At 47.1% G+C, this 19,483-nt stretch overlaps 1 protein-coding gene across 10 annotated transcripts in view; it reads right to left on the bottom strand.

The window, feature by feature from the left end:
* The window catches only part of LOC125126364 (core histone macro-H2A.1), an 89,061-nt gene that overhangs the window by 14,690 nt on the left and 54,888 nt on the right, over nucleotides 1–19,483 (bottom strand). For 2 of the 10 annotated variants that reach the window (XM_047778668.1, XM_047778669.1), the window contains 2 exons: nucleotides 12,189–12,296; nucleotides 4,450–4,549 (listed from right to left, as the gene is read on the bottom strand). In XM_047778668.1, the coding sequence (XP_047634624.1) occupies nucleotides 4,450–4,549; nucleotides 12,189–12,296 (208 nt within the window). Of the gene's footprint in view, nucleotides 1–2,436; nucleotides 2,528–4,449; nucleotides 4,550–12,188; nucleotides 12,300–19,483 lie in introns of all 10 variants that reach the window. The other 8 variants (XR_007134611.1, XR_007134612.1, XM_047778671.1 and 5 more) reach the window with 8 other exon arrangements.

Raw genomic sequence — 19,483 nt, forward strand, 5'->3', positions numbered from 1 at the left:
ACTTATTTGCCCCCAAGCATAAACATGTGTTACTCCCATGAGAACAAGAACCATTATTTCATGCTTAGAAAGCAGGCATAAGTTACAGTGTTCAAACCAGCCTAAGCGAAAATTTAGGCTTGGACAAATGTCAGGCTCAGCCTGTGGTCTATTTCACTGTTAGAAAGAACTTTTGATGGGTAAAAGTTAATCACTGGGGCTAAGCATTCCTGCACTCGCATTCCTTCTTCCAGCAGTCTCGAGACTCGGGAATTCACACCGAATATGCCAAGTGGAGTGATTACATCCTTGCTTCCTCTTTTCCCCTCTCACACATCAAAGTGGGAGCTGGAACCAATTGAGACCATGTGTGAATCTGGTTGACCGTTGTTTTGGTATTGGAAGAGAGCTGGGCTCAGTACTAGTTTGGGCTGGTTCGCTGAGAAAAAAGCACTGAGGCGGGCTTTGGAAGACCTGGGTCCTGGTCCTGGCACGGCCTCTCCTCCTCGGCCAGTCAGGCTGTCTGGACCTGCTGTGACAGTGTCAGTGAATGATGTGCCATGTGACGCTGGCTGAGCTCTGGCAGACGGGTTACTTACACGTCACAGAGGCTGCTCGTGCCTACCCTGTGCAAACGAGTGGGCTGAGGGCAAGCGTGGCAGAGGGAGAAGCACTAGCCCTGCCATCATTCCAAGGAGACCAGGTCTGGCCACGGTCATGGAAGTACTGGGCTCTTCTGGGCTGGGGGGCGGGGGGGACAGTTGGCTCTGCCTGTTAGCCTAGCTGGTCCCCACGGGCCTCAGAGCTTCCAGCTCCACCTCCTGGCCTGGCTAATCCTGAGGAAACGTCTTCACAGCCACAGCAGGTGGGCCTTTGCTCCCTCGCTCAGACTGAGTGAGATTCTCGTGCCTACGAAGTGTCCTAGTGTCCATTTCGCCCACAGGCGGATGGCAGGATGAACCCAGGCCTTTGTTACTCCGGCCTGAAAGATACGCCCTTCGCTGTTCGCTTATTTTCCTCCAAGCAAGTACATCCTTTCCACCACGTTTTCATTTGGTGAAGAAAGGAAGTATCTTTCTCTTAAGCTGCCTGCCTTAGGAGCTCTTAAACGCCTCCAAAATCTTGTGGAACGGGGAGTTTATTTTCATTGCCTACAGCCTGATTTCACTTGGGCCTGACTGACTTGACGAATCCTGACTTTCTGTCCACTCTGTCTTTCCACCCATGTCCAAAATGCAAAATGCCCAGGGGGGCAATTAGCTCAAATCAGAGTGCCGGGCAGACTGTGACAGCAGGCTTAGCAAGCGACACTGAACAGAGGTGGACGACCAGACTGCTGAGCTGCTGCCCCTCCGGTGTCCGGGACACTCACGCAAAGCGTGACACCCTCTTCTTCAAGACGGCTTCACTTCTGCCCTCCTAAGACATGGATCCATTCTCTTTGGAAGCTGGTATGTGAGTCTACACTCAGAATGCTGCTCTCAGGGTCAGCACATCTACTGTAAAAACCACAGAGGCACATGAGAGCGAGAAAATAAACCATGAGCCACCAACCAGGAGCCAGGCATGAAGCCAGGTGCTCTGCTTACAAGATCTCATGGAATTCTCACTTTTACCCCTCGTTTACGGAGAAGGAGGAACCAAGGCCCTGAGGAGGTAGGTGACTTGCCCCAGGCCTCCTACCCAGTAAAAGGTAAGGTCAGGATTCAGGCTCCTCCCACCTAGCCCCAAACCTGAGCTTTTTCGCCGTCACACCTGGATGCTTCCTGGGCAGCCGGCACCCTACGTCCTCTCTCTGCCTCACCTCACCCTCGGCGACTCAGCGCAGAAGCCAACTGACATGCGTCTCAGCTGCTGGGGAGGGAAGGTGCTTCCTGGGTCTAGGACAGTGTTTGCCAAGAGTGGCCCAGGGACACCACATCGGAATGAGGCGACTTTTGTGCACATAAGTTCTGAGAACCCCTGAGTGTGGGAGGCCGTTCTAAAACTGCCCCCACGGGCACCTGAGGCTCGAAGGCCCTTTTCAGGACTGATGGTGTTTCTGGCGCAGACCTGTGCCCAAGCAGCCCTGGGCCCAAGCAGCCCTGGGTGTCTGGCCCACAGACGGGGTCTTGGGTGCCGCTCAGCTGATCTGGCCGCATCCCCCTCACAGCTCCAGGCACCAGTGCACCCAGTCTCCAACAAAGCTGGGCCTCAGGAAGCAGGTGAAGAAATGATGTTGCTGAACCAGGTTCCAAACCAGAAGTGTGCCCATCCATGAGCTGCATGACGCAACCTGGCTGAGAGCTCGCTGGATTTCTCGCATTCACAACCCCGGGACGGGAGACCTGGGGAAGGTCAGGACAGCTGGAAGTGTGAAATGAATGCAGCCCTGCATAGCTGTCAAAGGATCAAGCTGTCTGCGGCGGCCGACTGACCATGCACACACACACTCGGCAGCACCCGGCTAGGCATTACCTACTTCACCACCGGTGTAGAAGTCAGTGTTTGTCGGGTGAACGACAGCGTCACTGTCGATCGAGGCAATGTCAGCCTGTACAACTTGCAACTATAACAGGTAAACAAATGTATATCAACTGTGTTGGACCGAGACCCACGCACAGGCACATTTACTAAGGCCCCAATGGCAGGGCTGGCCTACCTGGTCGATTCCAACATATGAGCCAAAAGGGCAATCAGTCCACGAAGTGTGCGCACACGTGGATGGGGGTGAGGAGAGGAGGAGGAATATCAAATGTGACATGTTTAAATTAAACATTTGCATGACAAGTCCAAAAAAAGAGAAACACACACATGAGATCATTTCCAAAGGTTAAAAGAAATAACAAAACAACGAATGCCCCGTTTCACTTCGCAAGCGCCTGTAAGACTGGCACCCCACTGAGAAGGCTACTAAAACATGGCATCTGTTTTTTAGAAATGTGGACTATCAGGCCAACCAAAACAACAAGTTTCTCCATTTTGTCGGCAGCAGTCACCTTTCGGGGTTTGAGTTTATGCTTGTGATGGTCATCATTCTGTGCACCTTCAAGGGACATCTCTTGAAAAGCGAGAAAACAGTACAGCTATGTGCAGAGAAATGCCTTGACTTTTCCCTTCAGTGTGTAAGAATCTTTCTCTAGGCCTACCTTTTATTCTAATAAATTCCATTTTTAAAAATACATCACAAATAGGATCTTTGCTTTTTCTAGATTGTGAACTTTTTTTTTTTTTTTTTTAAGAGTACCTGTTTAAGGCAATTGGAAAACAAGCCCAAGCAGGGCATTCTTGAGTCCGTTTCTCATGTCTTCAGCGCACGATTATACCCAGCCCACTATTATTAGAGCCAGTGCACTTTTATACCCGGTGCGCTCTTTTACACCCAGCCCACTACTATACCCAGTGCACTATTACACCCAGCGCACTATTATACCCAGTGCGCTATTACATCCAGCCCGCTATTACACCCAGTGCACTACTATACCCAGTATGTTATACCCAGGATGCTATTATACCCAGCCCACTATTATACCCGGGCCTGGGCTCTGAAATGAGCATCTCTCCCAGTAGGGAAATCTGCCATCTTACAAAGGAAGCCAAAGATGGGAGCCTAAGGTACACAAAACATACCCAGGTCAGCATCAGGCATGAGGCTGCCTAGGTGGGCATCCGCTAGCCTGTTGCCCCTGGCAAGGCTCACAGCTAAGAGGGCAGGAGCCTTTGGCATGCCCCTAGCTGACAGCTCCTCTCTGCAAAGGTAAAGCCACAGGGTGGGACACCTGAGGGAAACCTCTCAGCCTTCCCTGAACCATCCGGCCTCCTGTGCAGGGAGACGCCGTGGCTCTGGGGCAACTTTCCGCAGGAAGAGCTCACTCAGAAAGAGTATCTGCCCTTCTTTTGAGTAGCATACCCGAGCCAAATAATGCACGAAGGTGGCACTCAGTCATATACTGTTTTCAGTTGTAGGAAAAGTTGAAGTGACAGTAAGTGGTAAATTTAGGGGAAACCAATTGGCTGACGGAGTAAAACAGCTTAATGGTATATGGATGTAGCTTAAGTGTCTCCCTTCCAAGTGTTTTCATGCTTTGTTTGCGTGTCATTTCTAATTAAGGCTTAAATGGAGAAACTATCATTTTGTAGTTACCTGAGATTTTTTTCAGTCTAAAATAAATAAATAAGCAAACACAGTTTAAAACATCCCCCCCAAGTAACCAGCAGTCAGTGTGATCGTTATGGAAGAGAATTTAGATGGCAGTACATTTGCAATCAAGAGGAAAGCGGCCGATCGCATTTCATGGGACGGGACCACATCATTCCCACTGGGAATGGCTTGGACTTTAAGCAGACATTCAACGTCTACACGCAAACGTGAATCTTGGATTTGGGAATTTGGTTTGGTCATCTGAAGTTTGGGAGGATGAAGAGCCTAAATTCTGGGTTCCATAACTTTTCATCTGACAGCTGATGGTGCCAAACCCCATCCCCAATTACCTAGGTCATCTTTAAGGTCAATGTCAGCATTGGTAGGATTGATTATGGCCTCCACCTCAAAGCCGGCTAAATTACTGATTTCACTGTGAATAAGGTTCAGCTGAAAAGAAAAGCATGAGGTGGGAAATAACAGGACAGCCGGGAAGTCACAGAGCCGTGAGCCTTGGGATACAGATGGAGGGCAGTGGACACTCGAGGTGCACCAGGCACCAAGGGGGAGAGGGAGTCACTGGCTAAAATGAAGCCATTTCAAACACGAGACTCGAGGGCAGCTTGGATGCTGAAAAGAAGCAAGCTAGGCTGAGGGTCCAGAACCTGCTGGGTGATGCCTGCGGCCAAAGGGAGACATAAGCTACATTAGGATGGTGGATCCAGTTCCCTTTAAAAGAACTTCACCTGGGGGCCAAAGTACAGCAGCTGTCAGCACCCAGAGCGGATCCCTCATTGCTGGGGCAGGGTGCGGTGCTGTGTGTGCCCGCTCTCTTCTTTGGAGCACTGAGATGATGCGGAAGTCCTGGCTGGTTTGGGCAAACCCCTAGTAGCTCTGCCAAGTGGCCCTGGGTCTTTCAGGCTGTCCCCCTCACTGTGACTACTGGCTGGCTGGCTCTTCTGCCCTGCTCAGAGGGAGGGGCGAGGAGCAACACTGGTCCTAGTAACACCTAATTGGAAGTGCCTGTCAGTCACGCAATGCAGCAGTTCTGGTGACACCCAGGAAGAGACACAGCAGTTCTCTAGCAAGACAGGGTGTCTTTTAAACTGTGTCCATCTTGCTGGTGAGGCTGCTCTGAGGCCCAAGAGGGAGATCATTTTCCTGAGTGAGTTTTACGAGTACCCGTCCCCACAATTGAGTCTGTCAAGAGCCACTGAAGGCCCCTCCCTCCCTCCCCACTGCTATTCTGGGGCCACAGCAACCCTCCGTCTGAGAGGAACCCTAAGTTCCAGACCGGCTGGCAGAGGGGCAGGGGAACTAGCTGGCACAGAACTCCCATGCTGGGTCCTCCTCTTCCCTTCCTCTCCTCAGGTCCAAGCTCCTGCAGCAAAGTGCTCACATGCTCTCTCTCAGCAAAGATGCTGCTTCTTCAGGGACACCAAGTCCTGACAGCTGCAGCAGACAGCAGTGCCCGAGCAGCCCCAGAGCAGCTGGGGCCCAAAACAAACTGCCATCCTGGCGGGGGATGCCGAGCGCACCCACAGGGCCCAGCAGGGCAGGCGGCTTTGTCCGGGCACTCGCTCCCGGGAGGCTCTTGGCAACCAATCTCCAAGTCACTGAATTTCTGGGGCCATTTTGTTCAAAATGAAACCAAACAAAAAGACCTGACGTTCTATAAGCAGCAGAAACATAAACCCACATTTCTGATTCCCAGAAGCAGTCAGAAGAGTCTCAAGAAAGAGAACTGCTTAGACTAAAAGCTGTGGAAATGCATTTGGTCTTATGGACAGGCCAGGACTCTGGCTGCCCTCCCAGCCCCAGCGTGGCGGGCCTCATTTTCAGTTAGGCTCAGAGAGAGAAGAGGTAAAGCCCTCTTCGCCTGGACTTTCTGGGGTACAGTTCCCAGCACTGCAGGGAGATTGGGGCCACTGACCTTCCTGAGGCTGAAGGAAGTCCACTGGGGTGACTTCACACAGTCACACTCTCAGAAGCACAGTCCCTGGTGCCAGGACAGAGGCACAGCAAAGAGCATCAGGGCAAAGGTGCCAAGAGCTGTGCTCAGGGAGAAGGGGTGTGCTGGGCACACACGGGGACAGGACGTGGTGGGGGTGGCTGTCCTCAAGGCAAGTAAGGCTCAGGGTTGAGGACAGGGTAAAGGGTTTGATTATGACATCATGGAAGTGCGGCATATGATTTCAAGCAAACGCTGTTCATAAAAACTCAAATTAGGTCAATACTCCCTGCTCCCCATCAAAAATAAGAACCCACACTTTGGGAAGCAGGAGGGTGTTGGGGGAGAAAGCAAAAGGAGGAAAAAGGGAAAGAAATACTCCACTTGGTGCTGTGGGTGAGTATACTTTTAAAACATCTATGAGATTCCTTTTTTGTTTAAAACTATACATGCTTAAATTCTTATAATTCACACTATTTTTCTCAATTGTATTTCTGGATTTGTATTCAGAAATGCCCCAGTGGACAATTAGCTATTTCCAAGGGCTCTGATTCACTCGCCAGGGAGAGCCTAATACAGTGTCTCTGCCTCGGCCTGGGGAGGACTCCCCCTTCTTTCTAGGGGAATGGGCTTTCTGGAGAAACAGAGATGCTTCATGGCCTTGCGGAAGCGAGGGCCATGCAACCAGAACTCAGGTTCCTCAGAGAATTCTCCATTCACTCCAGGCTCATCACCTTCCCTCTGACCAGAAGCAGTCCTGCAAGTTAGGGAGCCAATGCCACCAGCATCAAGAGGCTCCAGCTAACCGTCACTGCCACCTGAATCTTGGTTTCCCCACCATGTTCTCCTGGGTGCCAGCTCAGCACACATCCTCAGCGGGAGGGGCTGAGGCACCAAAGAGTTTTGCTCTCAAAAAATGTACGGGTGCTGTGCTGGGAGTGGGTCTGTATTGGTGTGTGGGGGAGAACAAAGGGGAGGGGAGAAGACAGACTGCTTCGGGCACCTGGAAAGGCAGACGGGCAATCGCCTTGGCTTGGGCACGCAGGACCAGTGTGCAGAAGCTGACAGTGAGATGATCATGAACAAAGACGGGAGCGGGAGGAGCACAGGCGGTGTATGCACATGCCTGCAAAGGAGCCCGCTGCATGGGGAACACTCGCCAACCCCTGGTAAGGCCACAACAGCCGTCCAGTCCCAACAAGTCCCAGGTCCCCCTAAAGCCTACCCAGGATCAAATCCCCCCCGCCCAGGCCTCTCAGCTAAAGGAGCAGACAGCTGGTCGAAGCACAAGGCAGAGCCGGGGTCTTTGTGAGCTGGGAAATCAGATTTCTGGGGAAGAGGGAGGATTCCCAAGTTGAGTCTGTCTTCCCGGGAGGAGGGTCATTGATGATTTCAGAATTTGAATAAGGTAACTGCTTCCTTGTCCTAACACTGGGAAAGATGAAAAACTAAGTTGCGAACCAGAGCATGGGGAAGTTAGAGGATCTATGAAGACTGCGGGCCCCTGGAAGAGCGAACAAAGAGCACTGCCAGGTCGAGAGCAAAAAGGGGGTCCCACTTGGCTGCAGAGGTGGGAAAAGGGACTGGGCCAAATGTCCTGCGGGATCTCCTCCGCCACCGGGGATCTATGTGCTCCTCTCCGAAGGCTGTGCTGCAGCCAGGCCCCCAAGGTCCACAGGACCCGAGTCTCCCCTCAGGTGGTCATGCCCACTGAGCGCTGTGGTCTGCTCCTGATGCAAATTCGTTTGGGTTTAAGCTCCTTGGAGGCACAGAGAGGGCTGCCTCCTGCCTGAGGGCCATACAATGCTCAAGACAATGCTCAGGATTCTGCAAGCCCAGAAACAGAGCTGGTTTCAATGTCAAACATCCAGACCTAACTCTGAGATGAAATGAACAAACGCTCCCCCTGAAAGCAGGGCTGGCAAAGCCAGAGCTTAGGGAGTGGGCCCTTGGCCTGGCAGGGACCTGAGGGGGCTCAGAGCCATCCTGGAAGAAAGGGTGGTACCCACCTATGTGGGAAGGTCTGGACATAGCCTGCCCATGATAAGCAAGGGGCTGGTGGCTTAGAGCTACTGAATAGACATCCACTCTGCCTTAACATGACTTACCTCGCTACAAGAAATAGTGCAATACTATTTTTTGCTGGTTTTGTTTGTTTGTTTGTTTGTTTTTAGGGCTGCACCCACAGCATATGGAGGTTCCCAGGCTAGAGGTCGAATGAGAGCTGTAGCCACCGGTCTACACCACAGCCACAACAATGCCAGATCCGAGCCGCATCTGAGATCTACACCTACAACCCACTGCAATGCCTGATCATTAACCCACTGAGCGAGGCCAGGGATACTGGTCAGGTTCATTTCCTCTGAGCCAGGACGGGAACTCCTTTTTATTTTAACACGTACTATCAGAAAGTCCATTTTAGGAATAGAAGTGATCATTAACGAGTATCTGAGGGACATGCTGAGTTTAGTATCTCTCATTTCCCTCAAAATGGACAAGGAGAAAGACTGGCCAGTCTTCCTTGCCCGTCACATAAAATGTAACCGTTTTCCTATCCCGAGTCCACTTCAAGGAGGATGGAGCGCGAGGTCCTCACAGAACTACTTCTGCTTCCTCACAGGGAACCCCGTGCTCCCCGCAGCCTGCTCCCGGGCCCACTCCCGCCCCGGCCTCTGGGGTGAAGGGGCTCCTTCCTCTGTGCTATGCCGCCCGGCCTGCCCGCATCCCCGGCCTGCATTCCCCCAGAAGGCTCACGCCTAGTGGCAGCATCGCTAGGTTCCAGGCTAGAATGTGCCACACAACGATAAGGCCACAAGGCTGTGAGCACTGATGGGGTCCAGCAGCACAGCTTCATCCGCATCCTGAACTAGCTCAGAAGGCAGCCGTCCACCCACAGGGTGGAAGGGGGGGCAGCCCTTCTTTCCCCATCACTGCTTCCAGAGCTCCCTCGCTCCTGCCCCCCGCCCCTCAGGACCAGGGTGTCTGGATCTGAGAGAGAAAACCCGCTGTACCTGCCCTGGAGGCCCATGGCCGCGCTCCTGACGGGAGGCACACAGACTCGCTCGGGCCCCCTGACGCTGCCTTTCCAACCACTTCCCACTGCAGACTCTTCCCCGGAAGCCCATCTCGCCTACGCCGCTGACACACATGCGCAGAAATACACATCAGAAGTACTTTCTCTGGACATGAAACATTTTAAATCTCTGAAAAGAAGCTGGGACTCTCCAGTGAATCGCAAAGCCAAAACACGTAGTCAGTTGCTTCCGATTCACAGCACCGCCTTCCTTTGGCCAACGACTCAACCACGTGCGTGAACAATGAGTCAAGTCAGAGAGTAATGAGCGTGATGGCTCCCGAGAGGTCGGTATGTAAAATACATCATCATCAACAACAATTAGACTCCAGGCTCCTAAGCCCTGGGCCAGCTTCTCTGGGCAACGAGCTTAGCAACCAGCCTTACAGGCCTGTAGTGAGAACACAGTATCGCCTTTCTGACCTCGGCTTGCCTGCACTATTCTGGCACTGGTTTCACTGCCACTGGTGGAAAATAAGATTCGCGGACACAGGGTACCATCATTGTAAAGTACCCTTTCTGAAAGATTTTCTAAAGTCTAAGTCTAAACTAACGTCTGTAATAATGACATTTTAAAATGTGCTTTACGTAAAAATTCTTATGATCAGCTGGACTGCTCTTGCTCTTTTTACACTGTATGCCACGACTTTCACCCAAGAGTTACAACTAATAACGAGCTGGAAAGAAATGCTTCAAAATAAGGCTCCCAACTACGAACGCTCCATCTCACACTGCAGGGGCACAGGGCTCCAGTAAGGGTGGCTGGGACACTGGTTTCTAACAGGGTTTCCAAGGTGACTCGAGATGCCCCTTTATTGTGACCCTACTTCTGGGGGAACATGGTCGACTCTGCTAAAGGGTATCTGCAGGGCTGCCCTGGTGGAAGCACACTGACTGCAGAGTCTCACCGTAGTCTGGGGTTCTGTTCTCACCACTCACACCTGCCTGTGAGATGCGGAAAAGAAGGCGAGAGTCCCCTCTGCTTCTGCACTCGGAACCCTCCTCTCACGCTTGACCATGTTACCCTGGGCTCCAGCTCAACCAATCCTTTCTACGCCGCCTCCAAAAAGTCAAGATGTCAAACAGACACATCGGAGTCACTGTCAAGCCTACTCTTTTTTTTCCCTCTATTTCTTAAATAATGTTAGGATGCCTGTCCATGATTATAGGGTATCAGTGCCTCTCTATAGCTTTTTGGACCTCCCCTCCCCAACCCTGAGTGGGGTACACTCGGTATTAGCTGGATTCGTACTTTCAGGCACCTTCCTGCCTGTGGCACCTGGTCCTGCAGCCTGAGACCGGGTGAAACCAAAACGGAGACAGTGCTGCTTGGTTGCCAAGGAGCCAGTGCACAGTCTGCGGCCTCTGATGCCACCCTTCCAGGACTCATGGGAGCCCAGACGAGGCCCTGATCCCAAGGCCCACAAGGGCATCTCGTTGGTATGCGGCCGTCTGTACGGCTGATTACTGCTCCTGCGGGATGTGTGAGTTTGTCCCCCAAGGGGGTGTGAGGAGTTCTGATGAGGCTGGCTCTGGGGTGACGGGCAGCAGAGAGGAACAAGAGCAGACAAGGGAGGCCAGGTCAGGGCAAGGGAACGGGGGAGGGGGAGAGTGGCCCCGGGGCCGAACTGTTGGACTTGCTTCACAGGTTCCCGAGTCCTGGCTAACGGTCAGCACCAGGGACCTAGAGCACACTGAAGCGAGTCCTCAACAGCACGGGTTTCTCACACTTCAGTTCAAACCAAAGCGGGCTGGAGGACGGTGCACGTTAACTTCCCACGTGTCACCCAAAGGACAGGTTAAAGGGTGTGAAAGGTGGCTGCCTTCACTGCTGAGCTGGAATTTGATAAATAAATAAAAAACAGTTTAAACAAAAACTTTCAAAGCCCCGGACCTTAAGATGACAACAACTGCTGCTTACTTTTCCCTTCGAAAAATGCACACAAAATACAGATTATGGTTATAAAATGTACACTGTAATGGTTATTTGCTGGAACACAGAGTCCACCACAGGAATTGCATCATGAGAGCCTGAGTGCAATTAGTGACAGGAGGTGGGGGGGAGGGAAGGGGCACTTGCAATGACGTGAGCAGGAGGGCTGTGTCACTGAGATGCAAAAGAAAATTGACAGTGAAGTTGTAAAAATGATGCAGCTTCAGAACCAAGTTGCTAACCACATCCAAACTAAACACAATTTATATGGCAAGTCAAATCCGTGCCTTTAATTTTCTTTTCTTTTCTTACTTTCTCTTTTTTTTTTTTTCAGCTGTGCCCACAGCATGTGGAAGTTCCAGGGCCAGGAATCGAACCCAAGCCACAGCAGTGACAGCACCAAATCCTTAACCATTTGGCCACCAGGAAACTCCCAATTTTTTTTTTAATGTAGAATAAAAAAAAAATTTTAGAAAAATAATTCCCCCCCATTTCTCTACCCCCTTTTTTTGGTATTAACAGAAAAATATTAACTAACTCTCATTCTCAGGTCTTAAAAGCCTTTGCATCATTTTTATTTTCAACAAAAGTGAACCGTCTGTCATAAAACCATAGCATCCTGGCAAAGTTACATCACTGGGGGAGGCTGAAAACATATTGCCCATGGTTAAAGCAAGTCAACAACGGGCTTGAGGGGTCCTTGGGTGGCGTAGCACAGCCCTTCCATGTGTCTAGAAACAACCTGCCCCCTGGCTCAGGGCTCTACCTTCAGTACCCACCAGAAAGCCCGGGCTGCGTGCTGGAGCCTTCTCTTTCCAGGACCTGGTTCTGACTTCTGGCTGTTTTTCAGGCCAGCGCTATAGGATGACCAGGTCCCCCCGACATATGCAGATGAAGCTCGGGGTGTCCCGAGCCCCGCCGGCAGCCGCTGTCCCTCTTCTTTCTATCTCCCCTCCCTGCCAGCCAGTCTCCCCCAGCACCCCACCCCAGCCCTCCCTGAGGCCTCTCCTAAAGCCCCTGCTGCCCACTCTGTCCACCCACACCCACCAACAAGGCCAGGACTGGCGCTGGGGTGGAGGGGGCACCTATCCGTCCCAGGGCCCACGAGTAGACCAGGCGCGTGTGTGCCTACCTTCTGGCCGAGGAAGAGGCTCTTGGTGGAGAGCACGGTGAAGCCGTCGGCGGGAGTGCCCTCAGTCGTGCTGTCGGCGCTGGCTGCCTTGCTGACTTCTCCCTGCTTCTTCTTACACAAAGAGAAGAATCAGTGTGAGGCCCACACAGGCAGAGACCACGTGATCTGGGCTCTTCTAACAGGCAGGTGAATTAAAAGCCTCGTCCACATTACTCTACAGAAAGCAGGAGACTAAACCACAACTAATTTTCAGCATTTTTCAAAGTGGGGGGTGCAGTCCAAGAACTGAAGTCCAAGAGTTCTCTAAATAATGCTAAATTCCATTTTCATCCCTCCATAATCTTTTCAAAATAGCCACTTAAAGGCAAGACTTTACAGTGTTCATTCAGACCAGAACCAGCTGCAGAACTGCAGACCGAGTAAATGTCTCATTGCTTACGGTCTTCACTTTCCAGATACCTGCACAGGATGCAGGGGAAAAACAGAGCAAGGACCCTCACCCTCCAACCCCCCCAGCCCCGGAGGTCAGACCCTCCCATCCTCCTTCATTAAGACCCCCTTGGAGAAGGGTCCATGTGGCGGCTGTTGGTGAGCCTATCTGTCCACCTGGATGCCCGCTGCCCTGCAGTGCGCCTGGGTCTTGGCAGGCTCTCGGCCTCTTCCCAGCATTATCTCAGACTGAAGTGTGTGGATCCTGGGGTTTCCAGGAGCTTTGCAAGGGTATGTTACGTAGAGAAGTCAATTACTTTCCAGATTCCCAGCTTGCTCATGCACGTCTTCCTGAAACAGATGTGCCTTACGAGGGATCTACACCCGCAATCAAGGTTCCAGGCCGAGCTTCCCTCCTCAACCACTTCTCCCACTTCCCAAGGGTGTGTATTAGAACAGCGCCTGGCCCTTTGAGTATGGATGCATGCGTTTCTCAGTCTTTTATACATTTCTGTTAAGGGTGAGGCCTGTATTAGAAATGGATATTCTGGCTCATTTGAAGATATTTTCTGTATTTAGACATACTGAGTGAGGAAAGTGGCAATTTTTGTTCAGATACTTCAGCTTTTCCCTTCCCCCAATTGGTATCAAAAAGGATGGCCCAATATCAGCAAATCAAGAAATTAGGGGGTGAGAAATATTATAAATGGCTATGTCTTCCTGAAGGAAAGATCTGGACAGTAAACTCAGGACAAGGCCCTGTACCCTATCCAGCTGCCCCTTCAATATTCAGATTCATTAACCTATTAACATGTTTACCTACATTGAAAAATAAGGTCTAATTTTTCTAAGTGCCCCAGCAATAAGGACTGCTTTGGCCTTAAGGTTATATGGCTAACCTGGAACATTTTCCATAAGTTAAATGAGCTTAATTTGATGCGCCAAGGTTTCAATACAAATGGGAAAACAGAAAGCATTTTATTGAGAAACATGGCATTAGCAAGGATATATTAAAATCATCACTATTTTGCTATTCTTTATACTTTGAGTGCATCAGATTTGACAAGTAAAAGAAAAACAGGTATGATCAACAATTACATGCGAAGTCTTAGTACTACTTTGCAGGAAACAAGAAAGGCAAAGGCTGGATGACAGATCCTTTCACACGTCAGATGTTTCTAATTCTGTGCTTTCAACAAAACTGAAGAAATAGCACACTGAGTTAACAGCTGATAGATCATTAAAGAACAGATTGATGGAATTTGGTTAATAGTAATGCAGCAGTGCTGGTTTCTTAGTTGTGATGAATGCACGAGGGTTATGGAAGATGTTAACGACAGGGAAAATGGGTAAGGGATATTCAGGAATGCTCTGTACTGGCTGTTGTAACGTCTGTAAATCTGAAACAATTCTAAAATAAAACATTTATTAAAACAAACTGGTGACAGATTACTACATGATTGCTGGCATGTAACTCAGAAAAAGTTCAGAGGACTGAGTGATTGCTAAAACAAAATCCTTTCCATTCCCGTTTAATTGTTTTTGTGAACAAGATTTTTATTGGCACTTTTACATATAAATATAAAAACACAGGATCATGAACCCTGACTTGTTTTAGCAATAAGTAACATTCATTTATCTTAGGGTACTTGACTTAAGTGATAAAACTACCTCCATGCATCCCATTACTTGATACCGTTTCAAAAACATTTTACTCTCTCCTTAATAGTCAAAATTAAATGTGTCAAGTATTTGTTGGTTTGATCAATTGTGTACTATTAAATAAATGGGCTAACTATTCAATCCTGTAGAAACCATATACTTACTAGTACTTTTATGATCACAAGAAATTTTTTCAAAAGAAATTTAAATTTATATGCATTATTTTTTTTGCAGATAACATATTGCAAGCAAAAAAAGATGCTATGTAAAATAGCATTTTGTGGAGCAAGTGAAAGAAAAATAAGGGCTCAAGGGGGAAAATGATGTAAATCTTCCAACTGTTAAAAAGGAGCCTGTTAAGTGTGCTATTCACAAGAGCCAAGACATGCAAACAACCCAAATGTCCATCAACAGATGATTGGATTAGGAAGATGTGGTGTATATACACAATGGAATACCACTCGGCCATAAAAAAGAACGAAATAATGCCATGTGCAGCAACGTGAATGGAACTAGAAACTCTCATACTGAGTGAAGTAAGTCAGAAAGAGAAAGACAAATACCATATGATATCACTTACATCTGGACTCTAATATATGTCACAAACGAACCTTTCTACAGAAAAGAAAATCATGGACTTAGAGAATAGACTTATGGTTGCCAAGAAGTAGAGGAGGGAGTGGGGTGGAAGGGGAGCTTGGGGTTAACAGATGCAAACTATTGCCTTTGGAATGGATTAGCAATGAGATCCTGCTGTGTAGGACTGGGAACTACGTCTAGTCAGTTATGATGGAGCATGATAATGGGAGAAAATAGAATGTATATATGTATGTGTGACTGGGTCACCATGCTATACAGTAGAAAAAAAAACTGTATTGGGGAAATGATTAAAAAAAAAGAAAAAAAAGGAACTTGTTTGTGTATATCAACACATCGCAGTAATCAGATTTCTTTAGATACATCTGAGTGATGAGTTTTTTTAAATTTCAGTATTTATTATATATCCAAAATATAGATATTTAAATTTATTATGAAAAGGTAAGCTGTCACATTTTAGTTGTGTGAGATATGAAGATTTTCAAAACTACTTTAGGAAGTATGCAAGCAAAAAAGTTTTAAAACCACTGCTTTAACCCAATGAACACCGTTCATACGTAAGGTGCTCAGTAAATGCTGTAAAATGTAAAGGAGTTGCTAACTGAATAAAGATTTAGTGCCACTCAAGGATATGTGGATTTTAAGAGGTGAGAAAGATGCCAATGAGAGAATGAATTTCAAGCATCTAGGAATTGGAGATGCTATTATTAGGAGGACGGGGTCTGAAAGACGCCCTGTGCTCTGATACAAGTCAGTAGCAGCTGTGGCTGCCTATGCAGCCAGGTTATAAAGCTTAACGTGATAATCAATACTAGTAATTTTTAGCAATGATTCATTTGCTTATTGCCACCTGCATTAAAGCCCTCACCCCGTATGGTAAACTGGTTCAGCCACCATGGAAAAAGTATGAAGGTTCCTCAAGAAAAAAATAATAATAAAACTACCATGAGCTCCAGCAATTCCACTTCTGGAAATATATCCAAAGGAAATGAAAACACTATATTGAGGCAATATTTGTACCAACATTCATAGCAGCATTATCTTTTTTTTTCTGTTTTTTAGGGCTGCACCTGAGGCATATGGGAAGTTCCCAGACCAGGGGTCCAATGAGAGCTGTAGCCACCAGCCTATGCCACAGCCACAGCCACGCCAGATCTGAGCCGTGTCTGTGACCTATACCACAGTTCATGGCAACACTAGATCCTTAACCCACTGAGTGAGGTCAGGGATCAAAACTGCGAGCTCATGGACACTAGTCAGATTCATTTCCACTAAGCCACGTCGGGAACTCCCCATAGCAGCATTATTTACAATCGCTAAGACACAGAAACGACCTAAATGCCTACCAAGAGATGAAAAGATGAAGATGTCAGACAGACACACACACACACCTCACACACATAAACACAATGGAATATTCTTCTGCGATAAGAAGAAAATCCTGCCAGGAAGCTAAAAGAGCCCCAAATAACATGAATACAAAGACACAAAGAGACCCACGCCAACCCACATTATAATTAAAATGGCACAAGTTATAGGGCAACGCTAACAGCCATAAAAAGAGAAACTGATAGTAACACAATAATAGTGGGGGACTTAAACACCCAACTTAAATCAACAGACAGATCATCCAGGCAGAAAATTAGTAAAGAAAGGGCCTTAAATGACACATTAGACCAGAAAGAATTTATATTTATAGAACATTCCATCCAAAGGCAGCAGAGCATACATTCTTTTTAAAGTGCACATGGAACACTCTCCACAGCAGATAACATCTTGGTCACAGAGCAAACCTCAGTAAATTTTTAAAAACTGAAATTATATCAGGCACCTTTTCTGATCATAAGACTATGACACTAGAAATCAAATACAAGAGGGGAAAAAAGCAAAAAACCACAAAACTCCTGATCCACAAAATCACTGAAGAAATCAAAGAGGAAATTTAAAAATACTTAGAGACAAATGACAATGAAGACACAACAATCCAAACAAAACCTATGGGACACAGCAAAAGCAGTTCTGAGATGGAAGTTCATAGCAATACAGGCTTACTACAGGAAACAAGAAAAATCTCAAACAACCTAACCTTAAAGCAACTAGAGAAGGAAGAACAGACAAAGCCCAAGTTAGTAGAAGGAAAGAAATTGTTAAGATCAGAGCAGAAATAGACACAAAGAAGACAATAGAGAAGGTGAATGAAACCAAAAGTTGGTTCTTGAAAAAGATCCACAAAATTGATAAACCTTTAGCCAGACTCATCAAGAAAAAAAGGCAAAGAACCCAAATCAATAAATTTGAAATGGAAAAGAAGTTCCAAGTGACACCAAAGAAATACAAAGGATCATAAGAGACAACTTACTATAAGCAAGTATATGCCAATAAAATGGATAACTTAGAAGAAATGGACAGACTCTACAAAGGTACAACTTACCAAGACTGAACCAGGAGCAAACAGAAAACATGAATAGACCAATCACAAGTACTGAAATTGAAACTGTAATTTAAAAAATTCCAAAAAACACAAGTCCAGGATTTTTTTGTGGAATTTGCCACAAGCAAATTCTATCAAACATTCATAAGAGTTAGCACCTATTCTTCTGAAACTCTCCCCCAAAAAAAATTCCAGGGGAAGGAATAGTCCCAAATTCATTCTATGAGGCCACCATGACCATGATACCAAAACCAGACAAAGATACCACAAAAAAAGAAAATTACAGGCTAATATCACTGATGAACATGGATTCAAAAATCTTCAAAATGTTAGCAAACTGAATCCAACATTAAGAGGATCATATACCAAGACTGAGTGAGATTTATCCCAGGAATACAGGTTTCTTCAATAGCCACAAATCAATCAGTGTGATATACCACACCAGCAAATTAAAGAATAAAAAAAAAAAAAAAAACATAGGATCATTCCAGTAGATGCAAAAAAAGCTTTTGACAAAATTCAACACCCATTTATGACAAAAACTCTCCAGAAAGTGGGCCTAGAGGAAAACTACCTCAACATAATAAAAGCTATATATGACAAACCCACAGCTAACATTATTCTCAATGGGGAAAAGCTGAAAGCATTTCTCCTAAGATCAATAATAAAACAAGGATGTCCACTCTCACCACCGTTATTCAACTTAGTTTTGGAAGTCCTAGCCATGGAAGTAAGAGAAGAAAAAGAAATTAAAAAAATTCAAACTGAAAAAGAAGAAGTAAAACTATTACTGTTTGCAGATGACATGATACTACACATAGAAAATCCTAAAGAGGCTACCAGGAAAGTATTAGAGCTCATCAATGAATTTGCTAAAACTGCAGGATACAAAATTAATACACAGAAATCTACTGCATACTACATACTAACAATGAAAGACCAGACAGAGAAATTAGTGAAACAATCCAATGTACCAATGCATCAAAAAGAAAAAAAAATACCTAAGGAACAAAACCTACCTAAAGAAACAAAAGGGGAGTTCCCATCGTGGCGCAGTGGTTAACGAATCCGACTAGGAGCCATGAGGTTGCGGGTTCGGTCCCTGCCCTTGCTCAGTGGGTTAACGATCCGGCGTTGCCGTGAGCTGTGGTGTAGGTTGCAGACGCGGCTCGGATCCCGCGTTGCTGTGGCTCTGGCGTAGGCTGGCGGCTACAGCTCTGGTTGGACCCCTAGCCTGGGAATCTCCATATGCCTCGGGAGCGGCCCAAGAAATAGCAACAACAACAACAACAACAACAATAACAACAACAAAAAGACAAAAAAAAAATAAAAATAAAAAAAATAAAGAAACAAAAGACCTGTACTCTGAAACTGTAAGACACTGAGGAAAGAAATCAAAGATGGAAAGCTATACCATGATCACGGATTGGAAGAACCAATATTGTCAAAATGACTATACTACCCAAGGCAATCTACATATTCAATGCAATCCCTATCAAATTACCAATGACATTATTCACAGAAGTGGAACAAAATATTTTAAAATTTGTATGAAAACACAAAAGACTTCAAACAGTCAAAACAATCCTGAGGAAAAAAATCAGAGCTGGAGAAATCAGGCTCCCTGACTTCAAACTATACTACAAAGCTACAGTCATCAAAAGAGGCACAAAACCAGACATACAGATCAATGGAATAGGAGAGAAATCCCAGAAATAAACCCAAGCACCTATGGTCAACTACTCTATGACAGAGGAGGCAAAAAGCATACACTGGAGGAAAGACAGTCTCTTTAACAAGTGGTGTTGGGAAAACTGGACAGCAACATGTAAAAGAATGAAATTCAAACATTTTCTAACACCACACACAAAAAATAAACTCAAAATCGGAGTTCCTGTCATGGCTTAGTGGTTAACAAACCTGACTAGCATCCATAAGAACGCAAGTTCGATCCATGGCCTCACTCAGTGGATTAAGGATCTGGTGTTGCCATGACCTATGGTGTAGGTAGCAGATGTGACTCAGATCCCGCATTGCTGTGGCTCTGGTGTAGGCTGGCAGCCACAGCTCCGATTTGACTCCTAGCCTAGGAACCTCCATATGCCGCTGATGTGGCCCGAAAAGACAAAAAGACAAAAAATAAACTCAAAATAGATGAAGAAGCTAAATGTAAGGC

The sequence above is a fragment of the Phacochoerus africanus genome, chromosome 4 (assembly GCF_016906955.1).
Source record: "Phacochoerus africanus isolate WHEZ1 chromosome 4, ROS_Pafr_v1, whole genome shotgun sequence".
Taxonomy (NCBI): Eukaryota; Metazoa; Chordata; class Mammalia; order Artiodactyla; family Suidae; genus Phacochoerus; species Phacochoerus africanus.